Raw genomic sequence first — 18558 nt, 5'->3', positions numbered from 1 at the left:
TTTTTTTTTTTTTTTTTTTTTTTTTAAGTCTGCTGGATTAATTGAAATTTGTTCCTCGCTCTCGGCAACGATATTTTTGTTCGTGTTTTAATAGGTTAGTATGCAATTTTGTGCTAACCGTGAAGAGGAAAAAATTAACAATTTATAAACAGAGTATTTTATAATTACACTTTTATCAATCGTTCTTTTTTTCTCGACTCGCTATAGTTTTTATAACCGATTAAGTTACACTAATTAAAATATCATGCAACCGAATATCGTTTCTTTCTCTCTCTCTCTCTCTCTCGACAACTGTTCAAAATTAATTATTTATGTTTGTCTATTTAATTAAGATTGGGTTATATTTTATTTCTTATAGCACAATAAAATATAGCGTAAATAAATTTTTATCGCCTCAAAGTCCAGACTATTGGTAAATTTGTAAAAGAAAATGAATGTCTTCGTTGCTAAATAACTGAACAATTAATCATCTGCTTTAAACTTTCTATTTGAAATGAATTTCCTAAAAACTTTACTTTTCTAGTAAACCGTCGGTGTACAGCTAAACTTGCCCTTTTTCTTCTTTTTTTGTTTTTTTTTTCTTTTTTTCTTTTTGTTTTTTAATAAGCGGTAATTATAATGTGACTTTAATAGCGAGGCTTTTAGCGAATGTTTATGCAAATTTATATTTTTATAAACAGAGGAAGAGAAACAGAAACTCAAGCAGAGATTTGCTTGATCCAACGTTACATTGTATTTCAGAACGAGTGTCATTGAATATTTTATATATGTTTGGATATCATATTATATGTGTAACATAAATTATAAACTTTCCATAAATGAATAAATATGCACAGTCTGTTAATCGTAAATTCCGTGTCTACCGTGTGGTTAATCGCTATATTATGACAAGGATTTTTCGTGCATTTTGATGACTTTCATTCGCTTATGGAATCGTACTACAACGAATTCGAAAACTACCACTGTTCGACACTGACACGAGCAGCGGATACGCATGATTTAACTTCCCGACGAACTAGATAGGTATCAAATTAAAATGGACCCATGCTGCATGCTAAACATTCACTTTACTTATCGCGTTTAGCCCGATAATTACGGCCGCTTTTACGTATATAACGCGACTGATGAATATGCAAAGGGCTGGAATAAAACGCGGAAGCGTACGCACTCGTTTACGACCAATTAGACGAATTTAATAGCTAGCAAGAAGCATAGCTATGCTGCTTTTGCTGCTCCAGGAAAATATGTAAGTAGATCGGTACGATGTGTAGGTACGCGCATGACTTTTGCTTATTTTTTCACAATTAACATTTACAACGCGTTAGAATCTTTAAGATTCTGGATATTTAGCAGTATTTATCAATCTATAAAGCAAAACAATAACCGTAATGTATCATAATATTTCTGTATTGCGTATAAATTTTGTAGAGCCACGAACAAAAATAAAATGTTATTGGTACAAGCGTTTCTCGTATAAAACACGATTTAACTGAAATTACTTTTCGTTTATAGAATCTCTAGAATATTCAATTGCTCTCTACTCGAAACGTTTTCTAACGACCAGATTAGATGGTCGTGAATTTATTTTATATCCAGTAAATACGAATGGAATATTCCAACTAACAGTGAGACCCAACATTTTCTACCTGCTCTTCATCCATGTAGTTTTTCCATTGAATTCCGGATGTTTCCTCTCGATTACCGTAGTTGAGATCCAATTAGGAACAGCGTATGAACGATAGAAAAACCAAAATGATCAACTCGCTTCGAGTAATGCCAAATTTTTCATCGTATCTCGGCGTAAAACCGCGATTATACCGTGGTTGAAGATTCTATCCGATTACCTGCTTACTTTCGGCAAAATAGCAATTTAATTACAAAGCAATATTATTATTTATAGCGATCGTAGCTATGTAATAACATACTATAACCCGATTAGTCCGATCTATGAAAGGCAATATAGAATGAAAACACTGAATTTCTAATAGTCAACTGTTGCACAACTATTTCGTTACTTAACAAACTCTTCATCCTGGGATTCTTTAATCTCTGTATCATAAATTAAGCGAGAAAGATTCTTCTAAACTAATAGAAATACGCTATAACGTTCACGTAATCAGCCATATTCGAATATCGAATCTACATAGCGCTTTATATAATAAATAGTTAAATATATATCACACGTTTCTTACGAGGAAATCGAAATTTATAGCCTGCTTATTTCGTAAAAAGCTAGCGAACTACAAATCGGCCAAAGTATCCAGATACTTGAGGACGATGATACGTGTCCAATGTCCAATCGCCTACGTACGTATATACATTTCACATCGCATAGATAGCATCGAATCGCTGTTCACGCCATCATACAATAAGGTATCATAATATATTATAGGTTTCGTATGCTTCGCCTAGTCGATCTACAGATTCGCGCGATCTACGCTAAAACGACTAAGAGGAAGAAAATATTGGACGTTAAACGCGCATATGGATAGCTTCTGCTATAGCTTCTGTTAGCCAGCGATATATATCTTTGGGTTTGCGCGTAACACGCCTAAGTAATTTGTAGGAAGCTTTAGTTTCCGCGACACGGTGAAGTAAAATGGTACAAAAAGGTAGGTAGCTCGTAAAGCTTTCAGCTACGAGCTACACAGGACACGATGCTAAAAGACGGTACAACATCGTGTCAAATACGCTCTTCTAATCGATCAATGAAATACGGGTTACGCGATGAAATATCGTGTGTCCAATAAGGTGAACATCTTCCTTAATCTACCACTGTTGACACTCGATTGGTGTTGTCGGATCAGAGCTGGCTGAAAATAGTCTGACACAAGAAGTTCGTTCTATTGTAAGACTCGTTTCTTTAGGCGCGTCGTATTTTGTTATAGAGAAGCTACGCAATTTGTTCTAGCAGAAACGGTATAATTATTCGCGTGAGAATATAGCGACGATATTAGGGTATTCTATTTCTTCTATTTAAACGCGAATAATTCTAATAATTCTACTAGGTCGATTAAAAAATTGTCGGTTAATTCTAATTGTAAATAAAAAATCCCAAAAATTGTAGAAAATGCGTTTGAGAGAAGACGACTTAAGAAAATAATCTAAGAAATTCCTAGCACGATAATTTTAATCTTACTTTCGGATATATGTACGTAACGATCGTGATATACTGTAATAAAAAGAATTTTTCGAGGTTAACGCAACAAGAATGCGAGAACGAGATAACTTAGTAACTCGAAAAGAGGTACCTGTTTGCAGTTTGGTTACTGGAGCCCAATATACTCGCCGCGGTCTGAGTAATTTGACTGCACTACTATCTACCCGGTATACGAGCTAGTATAAATATGTCGCTGTGACTCATTAGATGGCCTGATGGTAAAATGATATCGGTAGCGAAACATGTTCGTCTCGTACTCATTTTTTTTCTTCTCTTTCTTTTTTTTTAATGTTCTCGACTGAACGACTTACGCAAGATGCGTTAAATCACGTAACGATTTCTCGCATCAAACTAGATAAATTTGATAGGAAACCGTGTTTGAACAAAGACAAGGTTGCACTTACATCTGCGACTGAGGCTTGGCATCTGATTTCTTTCTTTTCTTGGTGATGCTGCCAGTAATCGCACTCATTTTGACCCACAGTGGGTCCTGTAGTTCACACGGGCTAGGCCTGTAACAAATAATAATTAAATTGAAATATCGTAGCTAGATCAAACTTACGGAACAGTGTATGTAAATATATTATGTTTATTTGCAATTAATTAAGAAATAAATACTTTCATATTTGTTATGTGTATATCGTCATTTGTATCCTATTGTTACATCCATTTGTCAATTTATATCAGTGAGATCCGACGTGAAAGTTTATTCGATAACGGTGTTTCAACTTCGTATGATTCAAATTTACCTCGGCAATGGTCACTGCAACTATCTTTATCGATCTTTTATTACGTAACGGCAAAATACCCCGTTGAAAGAAATAAAAGAGAATCCTCTTAGCAAATCTCTAGCAAATCTCTCAAATTTCGTTTGCCGAGATAACCACTGAAAATTCATCGAATCCTTCTACAAAGTGAAACAAGCGGCGTAGTAACTCGCTCTTAATTGCGCCCATTATTCCTCAATTACGTTCCAACCCATGGCCCATTTCCCTAACATAGCGAAATCTAACGTAGCTTAAAACGTTAGCAGACAGCGAAAGCGCGCCACCAGAGATCTACAAAAACGAGCAATTCTTAGAGCACTGCGAGAAACGTAATTAAGTACGTGAGAAATTTTTCAAGCTCCGTCCCGCGCGACCGCGTAATTGCCGAATAGCTGGCAATTTTCGCAACATTTCGCTCGCCACGCTATATTCCTACCCGTAATTACCGTACGTCGACGCATTCGACCAACTCTTTTGTTGTACATTTTTTCTCTTTCTTTTTTCATCGCGAAGGATGCAAAACAAGCAACGTTCGGAGTACAGTGCGTGCACTTTATGCGTTCGTTTATCGACACGTGAGACATCTCCTATCGCGTGTGGCATTGTAATGTCCGGTGGAATTCGCGATGCGTACGAAGGGACGCAGGACAATTATGGTCAAGGATACACGAGCAACCCGAACGAACAGATGCACCCGTCCATAAAACGCGAATTCATCGTCGCGTGCACTTATTTCAATATTTCACTCGGGACGCTTGATAAATAATTCACCGGTATATTCCTGGAATCCTTTTTTCTTCTCTTCTTCTCTTCCGAATTTGTTTTTAAAACCTATTCGATCTGAATGTGAGATATTCGATGAGCGTATAATTCGCATAGAGGAAGTGAAAAATAGTGCATCGCTCCTTAAAAAAAAGGGGGGGGGGGAAGATAGAAATCGCGTGGAAGAAAATATATCGCGGCTGTCATCGGTTTCGACCCGCGCCACGCCATTCCGGGGTTAACAAATAAATATATAATCATCTTCAGGCCACTCTCTTCATGGAAAATAATTTTTATCCTACGTAGAATCAGATACAAGTTGCCCGTGTTCTAACGTTTAACGTCGGTTTTTTTGAAAAATCGCGAAACCGAAAGAAAGGAAAGGAAGAGAATTCTAAACAGATGGAAAATAAGGTAGTTGCATACAATCGGTAATTATTGTAACCGTAGTCGTGCTGATAGCCGATCAGCGCGATGAGTAATTATAAAACGTGGTTCTAACGGGCGGCGATAATTTGTTTTTCATTTGATGAAACGAAACGATCCGAAGATATTAGTCAGCCAACGGTAAGTAGGCAATAACCGAGGAAGGCAGCTGCAAAACGAGCAAACGTATGGCTGATAGAACGCAGATAGGTACGCGTTACACGCTTAGTTGCGTACGCGGATCTACCTACGCAAAATTTTCCTCCACGCCTCACGATGCACGATATCGATAAAAGTCACGGGGTCGGATCACCAGAGGATTCTCACGGTTCAACGACAGTCTCGAATCTCGCAACGATGTTGACGACCTTTTTCTTCTTCTTACTTTTCGTTTCTTTCCAGAATTTTTGTTCCGATAGTGAATTATCCTCGCGTTTCAACGTTTCTGCATTTCAAATTCTATTTTCAGTTATTTCTATTTCGAGCTTTGAAAGCGACATAATAATTTATTATCGGATTGCTGTCCAATCGTTTCAAATATAGCGATAACGCGTCTTAATAAACAGACGGTGGATACCTGAATTATATAGTTTTTCGTTGGAATCGTTTTAACTTTAAAATTTTCCAGCGGCAATTACGTAGAAATTATCGATTTCGTTAGCGTTACGAGTTTGTAGCGCTGATTAAAATTCATTTTTTTTTTTTTTTTTTTACGGTACATTGTACACCGAACGTCGAATTTCGAGTAAAACGACGCGGGATGACCGAATATGCAACGATTACGGTAGGTACGGCTTTTTCGCAATCAGAATTAAGCAATTAATTCTGACTGGATACACGAATCGAGATATTTCCGATGTCGTACTTTCACCTGCAGGCATTTTAATATAACTTTAAATGTCACTTTGTAATTTTGTATTAAAAAACGAATGATGAATATCACGGGCCGGCAGCGCGTTGTCGCAATAACATGATTTCTTTGAACGAACGTTTAATAATTTCCGTATCTTACGATCGGGCAGAAAAGGTATCGAAAAGAGATGGAACGATAAGAGAAAAATAACGCGTAACTCAATGGAAGAAAATGTTCAAATATACCGGTCTTATAAATTGTATGTCGTTATATAAACAACATTTTTACTTTATACTTTAACGGAGTACAACGGGCTACATGTTAAAAATTACGAAGAAATTTGTTTAAGGTAACGGTTGAATCGATTCGCGTGTAAAGAATATTTTTAATCGAAACGAAATTTCCTTTTATTCGACGAGTTAGTCAAACAGCACGTGAATATTAAAAAGGATAATATAGAAATAACATATGCTTGAATTAATTATTTTTAGTCTTTTCCCAGAATGATAGAGTTACCTGAATATTTCTTACATTTTTTTCACCACAGAGTATGCAGGATAGAGAAAAGAAATATTTCGAGCGAACGCTATCAGATCCAACGGTGGCTATCTAAAAATGCAATGATATATGTACCATTCAATTTAGAGAAACGAGGAACCATCCTTTTCAGGGACGAGATAACGGTACCTCTATTTATCATACGAAAAACCCTGGAGGGCTATAAAACGCGAGAAAAATTTTGTCGTATCGTTTTAATACGTAGATTCGCAGACAGAATTACGCGTTACGTCTGTCTGAAACGTTTCGTGGATTTCTTTCGTTCGAAATTAAACACGAAGAAAAACAGAGAGAAAATGAAGGAAAGACAGGAAAGGTCGATCCGATGATAAAAATTGAACGAAACTTGATAGCCGATACTTGGCTTTGATCGACCTAATGCAACGATTTATCGAGAAGCTTAAATTTTGTGCGACGTCGTTTGAATTCGATTCGAAACTAATCGATATTTAATAGGCTCGTTAGAGCGCATAGTTTTACAAAAATTGGGAAATATTTATCACGAAAATAAATTTTCCATCGTTTAGCGTATGAGAGATAGTTGGTTCTAGTTTCGTACCTGATACACGTAAAAATGAAGTACGTTTATTACGTATTACGTAACTCGATACAGAATTGAAAGCTGATAAAATTCAATTAATTAAAACTTCGTTTGAAGTTATTGATTAAAACCGAGTGGGTTAATTAAAAGTAAGTTTAATTAATTTCCTTGATGAAATCAGGCTACTGCATTTTAATCACGAATACTTGAATCAATAGTCGATTAAAAATAAATTCTGATTGTAGATTAAGTTTCGCTCAAAAATTCAGTAGCAATGCGACGATCGATCAAGTTGCGAACAATTTACGTGAATTTTCTTTCCAATGTACTTTTTTACACATATTATATATAACGTGGAATCTTCAAAGTAGAACGAGACTGGTCGATCTAAAATCTACGTTGCATTTAGTTTCGTTTTAGAAATGAAAACTCGCGTAATTTAGTTTCGTGAAAGTATCCAGAGATATTCCCGATTCTATTTGTATCCTACAAACGTTATCCATATCCCTATGCAAAGTACAAAGTGCGAATTAAAGCGGAGAGTCGTAAAATTAAGCAGCTTGCGATCGATCCAAAATTCGATCGGTCGTTTTATGACGTAACAGCAGGTACCAAGAGAAAGCTAAATTAAAAACGAAGAACAGTTCACGATCGTTGACCGACGTTTAATATTTTACCAGACGAGCGACCAAGCGAACAATTGACAAATTGAATTAAAAAGCAAGATCGAAAAACTCACGGATTATCGAAAACGTGGTGAAACCTGACCAACCTCGATCTCGTCGAGCGGAGTCCACGTCGGTCTCTCGGAAACGGCGGAGCCAGCGACAATTTGACACGGTGCGCGGCCCGAGAAATTCTCGGGTAATTTCTCTCGCAAATATAGCCGGTTGGACACGGGCGCGTTACAAAGGAGCAAATTAGACACGTGCGTTGATCCCTCGTCAGGCATTTTGACATATTTGCTACTCCACGTCATCTAATCACCTCCGCCACGCTAGCCAACGTTCGCAACTAAGTTGCCAACCTGATGTCGTTACGATAATACGACACAGCGAGTCGAGAAAACCGGACGAAATCCAGTTGGCATTGGCGCGCATTGTTTTCGGAAGTGGGACCATCCCGCGGGATAAAACCAGGCTGCTGGCTGCCCGGCCCTGGTGAATCGTGACCTTAACGTCACGGTCCAGCGCGCGGAATTGAAAGCAGTTCTTACGATACGACTCATTCCTCCTCGATGCTTCCTTCCTTTTGTCTTCGACTCTTCTGGTTCCGCGTCGAGGTGACGCAGCGTTCCGTGCGTGAAATAAAACGAATCGATCGAACAGCAAGATATAATACACGACGATGATTTTCTCTAACAGTACAAGGGAAACTTTGTACTTTGTATATTAACTGTAGAGCGTTGTGCGAATCGTTTCCAAGCCGATCGTATTTTTCCTATCGTTGACGAATCTCTGTCGAGCTCCGACGTCTTAAGATCTAAAGTTGAACTCGTGACCGAATTAAAATCAGCGACGGCCGGGACTATCGAATCGTGTCATCCCCTTCATAGAAAAATGGGGGCGGTTTGAAACGAAATAAATCGTCGACGAGAAGGCAAGAAGAAGCCCCTTTAAGCCGCCTCTTTTAATCCGCGTCTACCTCAAATTTCCACGGAATAATCAAACTCGTTGTATATTGTTACGCGTTGGTCTTTAGTACAATAACGAAACGATGAAAAAGGAAATATCAAGAACGAGAAAACCATTCGAATAATCCTACGATAGGTTACCGAATCATGATAATCACAACTGAGAATATTAACGTTACTCGAACAAGTTTCCTCGATAATTTCTAAATATTAGCGTCCGTTACATTTGATAAGACAAGTCGGATAAAAAAAAGTTCCTGACCGTCGATCGATGTTCGATATATACCGAGAAGGTTAAGAGACAGATAATTGACGAATTGGAGGAGAAAACGGAGGTATCGGTCGCTAATGGTTTTTAAAATAGAGCTAGATATGCATTGGCGAATGAAAATCGCAATTATACGAATTGCGCACAGATATTTCGAAACAGATACGATACAACATATACAAGTGGTAATTATTGATATTCCGATTAGCCAATCCATTCGCTATCATAAAATATTACGAAATGTTATTACTTGTTTTCCTATTAACTGTCGAATTTTTCTTGACACCGTGGAAGTGTTTTTAGTATTCTCGATTAATTCCACTTGGGTATATTTATTTTCGCTTTTCGAGGGAGTAGATATAGCATCGAAGATATTGCTTTGGATTCGAAGTAATTACTTATTTTTCAACTAAAATTCCAATAGAGAAAAATCTATCGCGCGATCAGAAAGTTACGGTGCATCGTATCATCGAAGATCGGTTAATCGTATAAAGTGAATTCGCTCTTAAATCGAAGGAAATAAATAACTTTCCATTAGAAAAATAAAAATTTCCTACGTTTCGTAATAATTATACATTGACGGAAAAATATATATACTCGACGACAGAAAGGTATTACTTATCGTATTACCATAATGCGGTTAATTTTAGAAAATTGCTCGAAGCTTGCCAAGACGAAAATGTAACAAAATGTAAGAGGCACGATGTAACCTAACGCGCGTAATATCCAGAGATTTATAAGACGCCTCCAACGCATCATCTTCGCCGTGGACGCATGTTTAACCTGGATTTAAAAGTTCCGCAAGTGCATCGCGTTTTTCATGAAACGTCGTTCGCGCTTACACCGTTTCTGTTTAACGAGACAATAACGTGTTTTCACGAGGCGCGTCGTTATCGCGTTTGTTTTATTAGCAGACCGACTGTCGCTACGCGTGCAACGAAGCTAGCAAATCGTTGCTGTAAAGCTTACGTTACATACCACCGATGGAACGTATGTGTCGTTTGGCAGAGCAAGCGTAGAAAGTTAGCGCGATAAACGACGAAAAATTACGCTCGTCGACGTAACACGGCCAGCAGCTCTTTTTATCAGACCTGTTTCTTTCCTCGTTAAAGTATATCCGCCTGTTGCTTTTTCTCTAAGGGCTTTATTTAAATTTAAGGACACCGTCAAACGTCGTTCCGCTCTTCCACCGAGCATTTTCGCGTTTCACCGCTTTATTTTATCGGTTGGTTCCCCTAGCGAACCGACGGAACGCGCGGCAACAGGCTGTCTATCGAGAGATCGCCGACTAGTTATCTGGTAACGTTCCTCGGGCGGCGCTCAAATATCCCCGAATAAAAGCCACGCCGTAAACACTGCGGAAAAATTGTGATTACGGGTATTCGTTGAAATTGCGCGATTCCGCGTGCAGATAGCCCTCGGGCAAAAACGTTCGAGATTCAGGCAGGCTTAATTGATAAACGCCGCGAGTAAAGGTTAATTACAGGAGGGACGAGCCCTCGGAGGAAATTCAGCGTGGCCGGCCAACCGATTCCATCGATCGTCGTTCTATTTATCCTGTCACTCGATCGTAAGTTTGGTCGAACGAGGACGAAAGTCTCTTCTCTTCGACTTATCGGTAATTTCTCTTGTTCTCGTTTCTAATCGCGAGTTTCCTTCTTTCTTTCTTTCGTTGAAAGAGATCGTGTTTCGACGTTTAGGCGACACGCGAAGGTACGAGAGGCGATCGATCAAATAAATTTAATCGGAAAGAAACGAAGCGGCAAAACCACTCGAAATATTCGATATATGACCAGAGATAAAATATTTAAGATTCATCGTAAAAGTAAGAATTTGAGAAACTAATCTCGTAAAGAAGAAAGAACGATAAAATACCAATATAAAAGCGATATAAAGGTAATAAAATCTTTTCAGAACTACGTCGTTCCTTTGCTTTTGAATTAACTCTTAAAAAACTAGCGCGATAAAGTTTCTTCTGGACGCTGATTCGTAACGTATCGAGGAATGCAAAAAGTAGAATCGTAGGTGAAATTTTTCCTAATAGCGGCGCAGCGGGGGAACGCGAGATGTTCTACTTCGTGATTTGTTTAACAAGTGACAGCCAGCACGAGCAAGAAAGCAAAAGCGCGCCGAGAAGCCTCGACGACAGTTCGCTTAACGGCCTCGCGTTCACCGAATCGTTTCAATCGTCTAAAACTGAAACGGACGTAACTATCGACTAAAAAGGCGAAATGATAAGAAAGAGGAAAATAGAAAGAAAAGGAAAACGCGTATAACTAATCGATCCGATGTTAACGCGACTCGTACGTTTCATACAACTATTTTGCAAATTACACAATGATCGATGAGGCCGGATCAACGTTTGCCAGCTGGCTGTGAATATTCTCGTCAACCGCTTTTCAATCCTATTTACCTGTCGTTAATTGATATTTAACGACGCAATAATTCCGCTCGTACGACGGAATACCCGATATCGATATTTTCTTACCCATTATTTTAAATCGTTGCCATCGTATTAGGAAAAAAGCGTCGTACGAAATTACTTTCTCGACAAATTTATTCCATGAAATTTCAGTGAAATTTCAGTAACAAATAGCATTGGAGAGAACGTTTCTTTGGTAAAATCAGTAGCACGGCTGACACAAAAAGTGCTATCGGGTTAGAAGATTGTGACAGACCCTTCTAAATGTAAATTAATCCGTGCTCGAGGGTTCGATCATCGTGGAACATGTTTCGGTTCGGATACGTTCTCCTTTTTTTTACATTATCAGAAGATTTAATCGTTTCTCGTTTCTTTCGCCTCACAAAGACTCTGGTTCAGTTTTCAATTTGCATTTGCCTCGCGTTACACACAAAAAGAAGTCGAACTGCGAGAGCAAGTTCGAGCACAAAAGCATCGCGTGTTCGACAGAAAGTCGATCGACGCGTGTTCGTTCGCTTTGCCTTCCTCTCGTGCAAAAAAGTTCGGTATCGTTTACGAAGAAACGAAGGAATATCGCGAATATTAATAAAACGCCGTCGCCTGCGGTCGCGGCTGAAATTACCACGATTTTCCACCTTCTCCGATCGCGATCGACCAGGCAAATCGTTGTTAATCTCTCGACCAACTATCGACGCAGCCAAGCAACCGATAATTTCGTCCGATTGTCCATTCTAATCCAGCTTTCGTTAGCCGTTAGAATTAAATACGTACAAAGGGCACGCTGTAAAGTCGAAGATGTATTTGGCGAAAAACGCGGAGCAAGTATAAGTGAAATTTTTACGTATCTAGAGATAAGAGCACGATAACTTCGAAAAGGCTATGTATTTATAAAATTGACTGTGACCTCGATGTTAAATTACAATCAATTTTCGATTAAAAATATCGCGAAACGAATTTCACTCGATTCTTTTAATCTCGTCTTATTCGGCCTTTGGAAACGCTTGCTGGATCCTACTGCTTAAGTTAGTCTAACTCGATCTGATTTCTTTTGGTTTATAAATTACGTTACTCGCCAACCAATATCAAATAAATACATAATTAAGGTTAAATACGATCTATATGCACCATGCGTTTTGTAACGTTTACGTAATCGTTCGGTCGTTAAATCGCGTAAAGTTAATTTGTAAACGTTTGCGAATTCGCGAAGCGTAACTAATCAATAGCGAGAAATACGCTTTAGTCGAGAAACGTATCGTTTGAACGTTGATTTTTAGAAAAATATTTATAGAATCGCAGCGCTTGTTGCCTTCGCAGGAAAATTTCTTTTCGCCGGAGTTTTCCAGGGATTTTGAAACGATGGGAAACAAAGGTTACAGCGTTCGTTGCACGCCAACATCTTGCGACGAGAGACCCGTGAAAGAAGAGAAAGAAAAAAGAAAGAAGAGGGAAAATCGTAACGTTTCCACGAGGAGCGTGTGGAAGAGGCAAGGGCCGAGGAGAACGTCGGCGGATCGAAGGCACTCGACCTTGATATCAGCTCGAGAAAAACGATTGTTTCCGTTCTGCGCGAGCGAGACGCGTCAACGTCGACGACTACGTCGTCTCGAGGCAACGACAAATTTTCGCGGCCGCAACGCGCGCCGTGTGGTTCCTTCCAACGTCCTGATTCTACGTCAGCCATCTACGTCGAATCGGCTGCTGGGTAATCAATAATTTTTGCGCGCGAGAATGCTTCCCATTCTCGTTGCCAGAGCTGGCCGCGTTTAAGTAAATAGCATACGCTCGTCTATTCGCCGTTTTACTAATCTCGATTAAGTTTTCGAATCATTAAAAAAAAAAAAAAAAAAGAGAGAGAGAAGCACGACGCTAAAAAAAATCCCTGATATTCGTCACGTGGACCAAGGTACGATCTGTATCACCGAATCGATCGTTGCTCGGTCGATTGACAAACGTTTTACATAATTCGTCATATAGTAAAAGAGTTACGGTTGGATTTTCTATCTTACTTTTCTCCAAGAAGCATCCTCACGGTGCCACGAGAGACTCCAAGACACGTCGACACCCAGAGACCTCGTTTCCATTCCACGCCGTTCCACTCCTAAACATCCATCGCAACTTCCAATCGTTTCATCGTACACGCGAACTTCACGCACCAACGAACTCGTTTGCGTTCTCCGATCACCGCGGAGACCGGATACTTTGAGTAGACGCGATGGCGAGGAGCGAGAGCGGAAGATTACGCGGGTGGATCGAGCTACGATCGACGAAGGAGGCAGACGGAGGGAAACGGAAGTCGGAGAAAAGAAGAAAAAGGAGAAAGAAGGCAGAAGGGAGAAAAAGAAGGTGACCGTAAAGGAGCACACCCGCGGCAAGAAGAAGCCGGCGCTCGCTGCTTCTGCCGACGTCACCACTTATCGCTAGGAAGAACACCTTGCATCACTAGCGGCGTGTATCCACGCAGCCGTCACCCAGTTGTCACGCAGCAACGTTCCTCGACTCCCCTCTTCGAAGCTGATGCGCGCTGCCTGGCTGTTCCCCGAGGTAGCTCCTCTTCTCTTCTATTCTCTCCTTTCTTTCAGCGGCAGTCGCAGAAGCGACTATCCGCGCGCGCACTCACTCGAGCTTGCCTCTCTTTGCGCAACAATCGCTCACCACCGTCGCCGTCGTCGCCACTGCCGCCACTGACGATCGCGCATACATCGCGTGTTTCCTCTTTCTCGGCGTGTGCGCGCGCTCCTCGCGACCGTCGGCCTTCGGTTGCTTCGCCGCGTGTTTTAGAGTTGAACGAGCGAACTTCGCACGGATACTCTGACACACACGCTCTCTCTCTCTCTCTCTCTCCCTCTCTCTCTCTCTCTCTCTTTTTCTACGTAGGTACTATATACGCGAGAATCGTTGCGAACCGCCTGCTTATTCCCGCTTGGCCAGCGAACGCGCGTCTACTGACAGCACCGACTCACCGACTGACTGCCGCACTGATTCGTCGTATCGCGTTCGTTCAGCTACGGCGCAACGCGCCGTTGATCGACGATTCGACGCGTACCGACGCCACGTTCCAGCCACGGCCTCCAAAATCAGCTGCTCATCGCGGTTACGATAGATCCGTTGCAACTACGTCGTTGCATCGTGACGACAGGTAGTTACGTATATGCAAATTTCGACGGAGATCGACCAACGTCGAGCTTCTCGAAATTTACTCTACGACGCGTATCGAGATAACAGCGACGACGGTGGTTAGCTGCAGCTAGCGATGAAACTAGCGACGCGAGCGTGGCCTGTTCGAGTCGCCACGGCCGAGCATCGGTCGCTCGTGGGTCGACTCGTATATGCGGGACCTGTACCCGCGTGTAATATAGGTCAGTGGGCCAGGGCGATCATGGCAACACGGACATGCGCGGCGTTGCGCGCATCCGTGGCCCGCCTTGCCTGCCTTCGCGACCGTCCGAACGACCGAGTCGACCGCCGCGTTACGTGCCACGTTTAATGCACCCGACCGATCCCATCTCACCTGTTTCTTCCTTTCTCGTTCGTTCCTGCCGTCTCATCGCCGGACAGCTACGCGTGTATATTAATACGTTACTTACACGTTACGCGTCCAGCTTGCAACGTCGGGGTAAGTTACAGTCGTGTGCAACGTTCGGTCGACAGATTTTCGTTTAGAGGGTAACTTTACGACGGTAGAGAAGATTTCGAGGTTTCGGTCGGATGCGGACGAGCTGCTCGGGAAAGTGGGTCATCGGTGCGGTCGTGGGTGTGTTGCTTGTTGGGGATTTTGTGGAGACGATAGATTTTCGGTAGCGAGTAACGTGGGTGGGGGATTTGATATCTGGAGTACGGGGGTGGGGGTGGATTGACGCAATTCAGCGATAGTTTAAACGGGTTGATTAATATCTTCGGGGATGACCGTGTACCGTGTTCCTTTTTCGAAATATTCCATTTACCAGGTATAATAGTTTAATTTTGTTTAATTCGAATACAAATTTTCCATAACGAATCGCAAAGAAACATACGTGGAAATCAATTTTTAACCCGACGAACGGGCAAGAACGTCGGCTAAAATTTTCTCTTCTGATATTCGTCGAATAATTTCAATCTCGCTTCCTCGGCTTCGTCGAGTCCCGATCGTAACCAATCGTCGTTAAATAATTTTCCAAACTATCAAGAGCATTTCACGTACGGCACCTGTTAGTTACTTTCATTCGCTCTCTTGTAAAAATATATATATGTATACACGGTAACAGCTACGAAGCAGAAAGAGGAAAAATAAGCGGAAAGCAAATAAACGAAAGGAAGAGCGACGTATTGCCGTAAAATTACCGGATTACGGATTCACAGTTACAGAAGAAAACGGCGAACGCAGGAGTCGCGCGAGCTGGATGATGCTCGCTTTCAGACGCCGTAATTGCATACGCAATTACGGTGCTGTATAGAGCGTAATCGACGAAACAGCGATCCCGTATCGCGTACTTTCCTCGCCGCGTGCCTCTCCGCGCCGGTTTCCCTTTTTCCGTTCATTTTACTCGCTTCTAATTCCCGTGTTTCCCTTTCTGCCTCGGTTCGATGCGATTGCGGCTATTCGAATGTCGCCACGATGGTGCCTATTACCACACAATGCTCTCCGAGCTCCAACCATCCCCCGACAAATGTCTTCTCCTTCTCTCTGTTTCGATGAATACGAAAATTGCCAAGATCTCTCTGCCCGGTCGGCGTCTGCTCCACCGAGATGATAACGATAGCGGTAATGATAATAATAGATCGACCTTATTGCGCGAAACAAAAATTGTTTAGAGCACTGGATACGAACAGTACAGCTAGAAAATTATATAAAAGAGAAATCGTTTGGTGTAAAAGGTGTAAGAGATAAAAAAGAAATAGGTAGAAAAGTAAGAATTACGAATTTTGAATAATAATTTTACGATTTCGTGGTGGGGGAAAAAATGAACGCTAAGGTCGAAACGTAAATAGATAGGAACGTCAAAAATGTCGATAGATCGAAAAGACGATCTACGTGTACGAGATATCGATACGTTTGGAATTTGAGCGTAGGAAAGGGTTGAGAAGCTTTCTCATTTTGATGTTATCGGTGGTTAAATCAAACGTTCGCTATTGGCCGCGTTAATCTGTTATCCGCTGTTGATCTATCTTATCTTAAGAGGTTAATAATACGGTTAATTGCTTATATTCGTTTTAATTTAAGTGTCACGGGTTGAAATACGAAGTATACGATATCGAGTCGAAGTATATAGAAAAATGAAAGGTGAAACGGGGATGGCGGCGATTCAAAGACGAGAAACGCGTATTCTCCATACTTTTCTCCGTCGCAAATCGTCTTTAACTTTGATACTTTCGCCTCAAAAGTTTGAATATGTTTATATACGTAAGACGTAATATTAAAAGTACTCTATATCCAAAGATGCGTTAGAAAGAGAAGCGAAACAAAGATATCGTTTCGTTTATTCGTTCGTGTAGTCTTTCCCATTATTATACGCTTACACAATAGCTAATCCACGCACAGCAGCTCGAACGTTAAAAAGTCAGCAATCTAGCGAATTAATCTTAGCTTCTACGTGGTCTGCGTATCTAGCTCGTTATACGCAGCTATCGTCGTCCCTTTTCGACCTCGCGTCCGTGTATCCTCTATAGCTGGGAAAAGATATATTCCCTTTGAATCCACCGCATTAACGTCAAAGACCTAATTAAATTCCTATCGAGCACGCATATAAAATTGCAACGAAATTAAATCATCGATAAAAGCGATTATCTAAAGAAAGTTGCCCGGCGATCGATTCGCTGCGTATTGGTTTTTAGCAGGTTCCCGGATCGATCGCGCCACGTCTAATAGTAGAACGAAACGAACTTCAACCGGTGTCAACATCGATCCGTATCTACATTTTTAATGCACCGACGTAATATTTTATTGTTCGCCGTGCTATACTATTCGCCGCGTCGGTTCGATATTGACCGGCACGCGATTTTGCAACGTTGCGAAAAAAAAAAAGAAAGGAAGAAAAAAGAGTCGTCGACCGCGATCGAAATACGTTACACTCTGAGATTTCTATATTCGCGAGAAACTTTATCTGGCCGCTGGAAATGCGATTGACACGCGGAGTCGCTCCCACCTCCAACGTACGTATCTTCCTCTCTTTCTTCCTCTTCGTTTTACTTTGTGTTTTACTTTTTATTTCCTTTCTTTATCGTTCGTTACAACGATTTTACGCGATCGTGTGTATACAGAAACGACGCTCGGATTACATTTTTAGGTAATCTGGAAAAGGCTGACGCGACACGCGTATCAAATACTTTGTATTACATCTTTTGTGTCATCGCGACGCGCGTCGAAATCGCTTCCATCGATCGTTTCTCTTCAGTTCTCTCTCGCAAATGTCGTCTGGTAATTCGCGCTTTTTTCCTTCGTACGTACTATACTACGTTCCGTACACGTAGTTTATTCCATAGATCGCGGTAGATTGCGATAACCAAAAGTAGGCAATCGATTTTGATTTGAACGCAACAAAGACGTCTCTTTGATTTTATCTTCGATCCCATCGAGATACATTTTCAATCTCAAGTCGAACACGATCGAGACGCGATTCTTCCGCAACAACGATACGATAGAAGTATTTTTTTCCATTCTAATTTCACCGCGACGAAGGAATCGCGCCGACCTCTCGTCCGCGATATAACGGCGCGATTATTCCAACATCGTGAAACAGTATCGACCAATATCTTTTAGCAACGTTCTTCCATTTGGTTTTATACAAAAAGTCAACGCAAACGGGATCCCAGTGGTAAATGATTTTGATCACGAAGCGTCCTAAATATCGTACGCTCGTTGCGTTGTGCGACAAAAGCGAACACGCGTATACTAGTCGATCGGGATGCCGTTTAAACGTTAAAATACTTTCAACGCATCCTGCCGTATGTTCCATTTTCGAAATTACGCTTAATTCGTTCCACTTGGAATCTCGATATATCGTAATCCTTTGTGGTTGAAAGAAAGGTGGAATTGGAAAGGGTTAAAAAGTAACCCGCGACTACAGACGGCCGTATCCTTTAACAGCCATAAAATATGATTTCATAGCATTCGGAGAATAATGACGTCAGTTCTATCGCTGAAAACGGACACGCCGGAATTTGATACCCGGTCTGAATTAGGTGCGACAACTTC

The 18558-nt window shown here is 41.0% G+C and overlaps 1 protein-coding gene across 12 annotated transcripts in view; it reads right to left on the bottom strand.

Moving 5' to 3' along the window:
* LOC100648067 (nuclear receptor coactivator 2) overlaps nucleotides 1-18558 on the bottom strand; it is a 125384-nt gene that overhangs the window by 37478 nt on the left and 69348 nt on the right. For 11 of the 12 annotated variants that reach the window (XM_048410837.1, XM_048410838.1, XM_048410840.1 and 8 more), the window contains exon 3: nucleotides 3565-3672. In XM_048410837.1, the coding sequence (XP_048266794.1) occupies nucleotides 3565-3672 (108 nt within the window). Of the gene's footprint in view, nucleotides 1-3564; nucleotides 3673-13396; nucleotides 14281-18558 lie in introns of those variants that run through there. The other variant, XM_048410832.1, reaches the window with a different exon arrangement.

The sequence above is a fragment of the Bombus terrestris genome, chromosome 12 (genome assembly GCF_910591885.1).
Source record: "Bombus terrestris chromosome 12, iyBomTerr1.2, whole genome shotgun sequence".
NCBI classification, from domain to species: Eukaryota; Metazoa; Arthropoda; class Insecta; order Hymenoptera; family Apidae; genus Bombus; species Bombus terrestris.
Note: the sequence above shows the minus strand (reverse complement) of the source record. Positions and strands in the feature narration are given on the sequence as shown.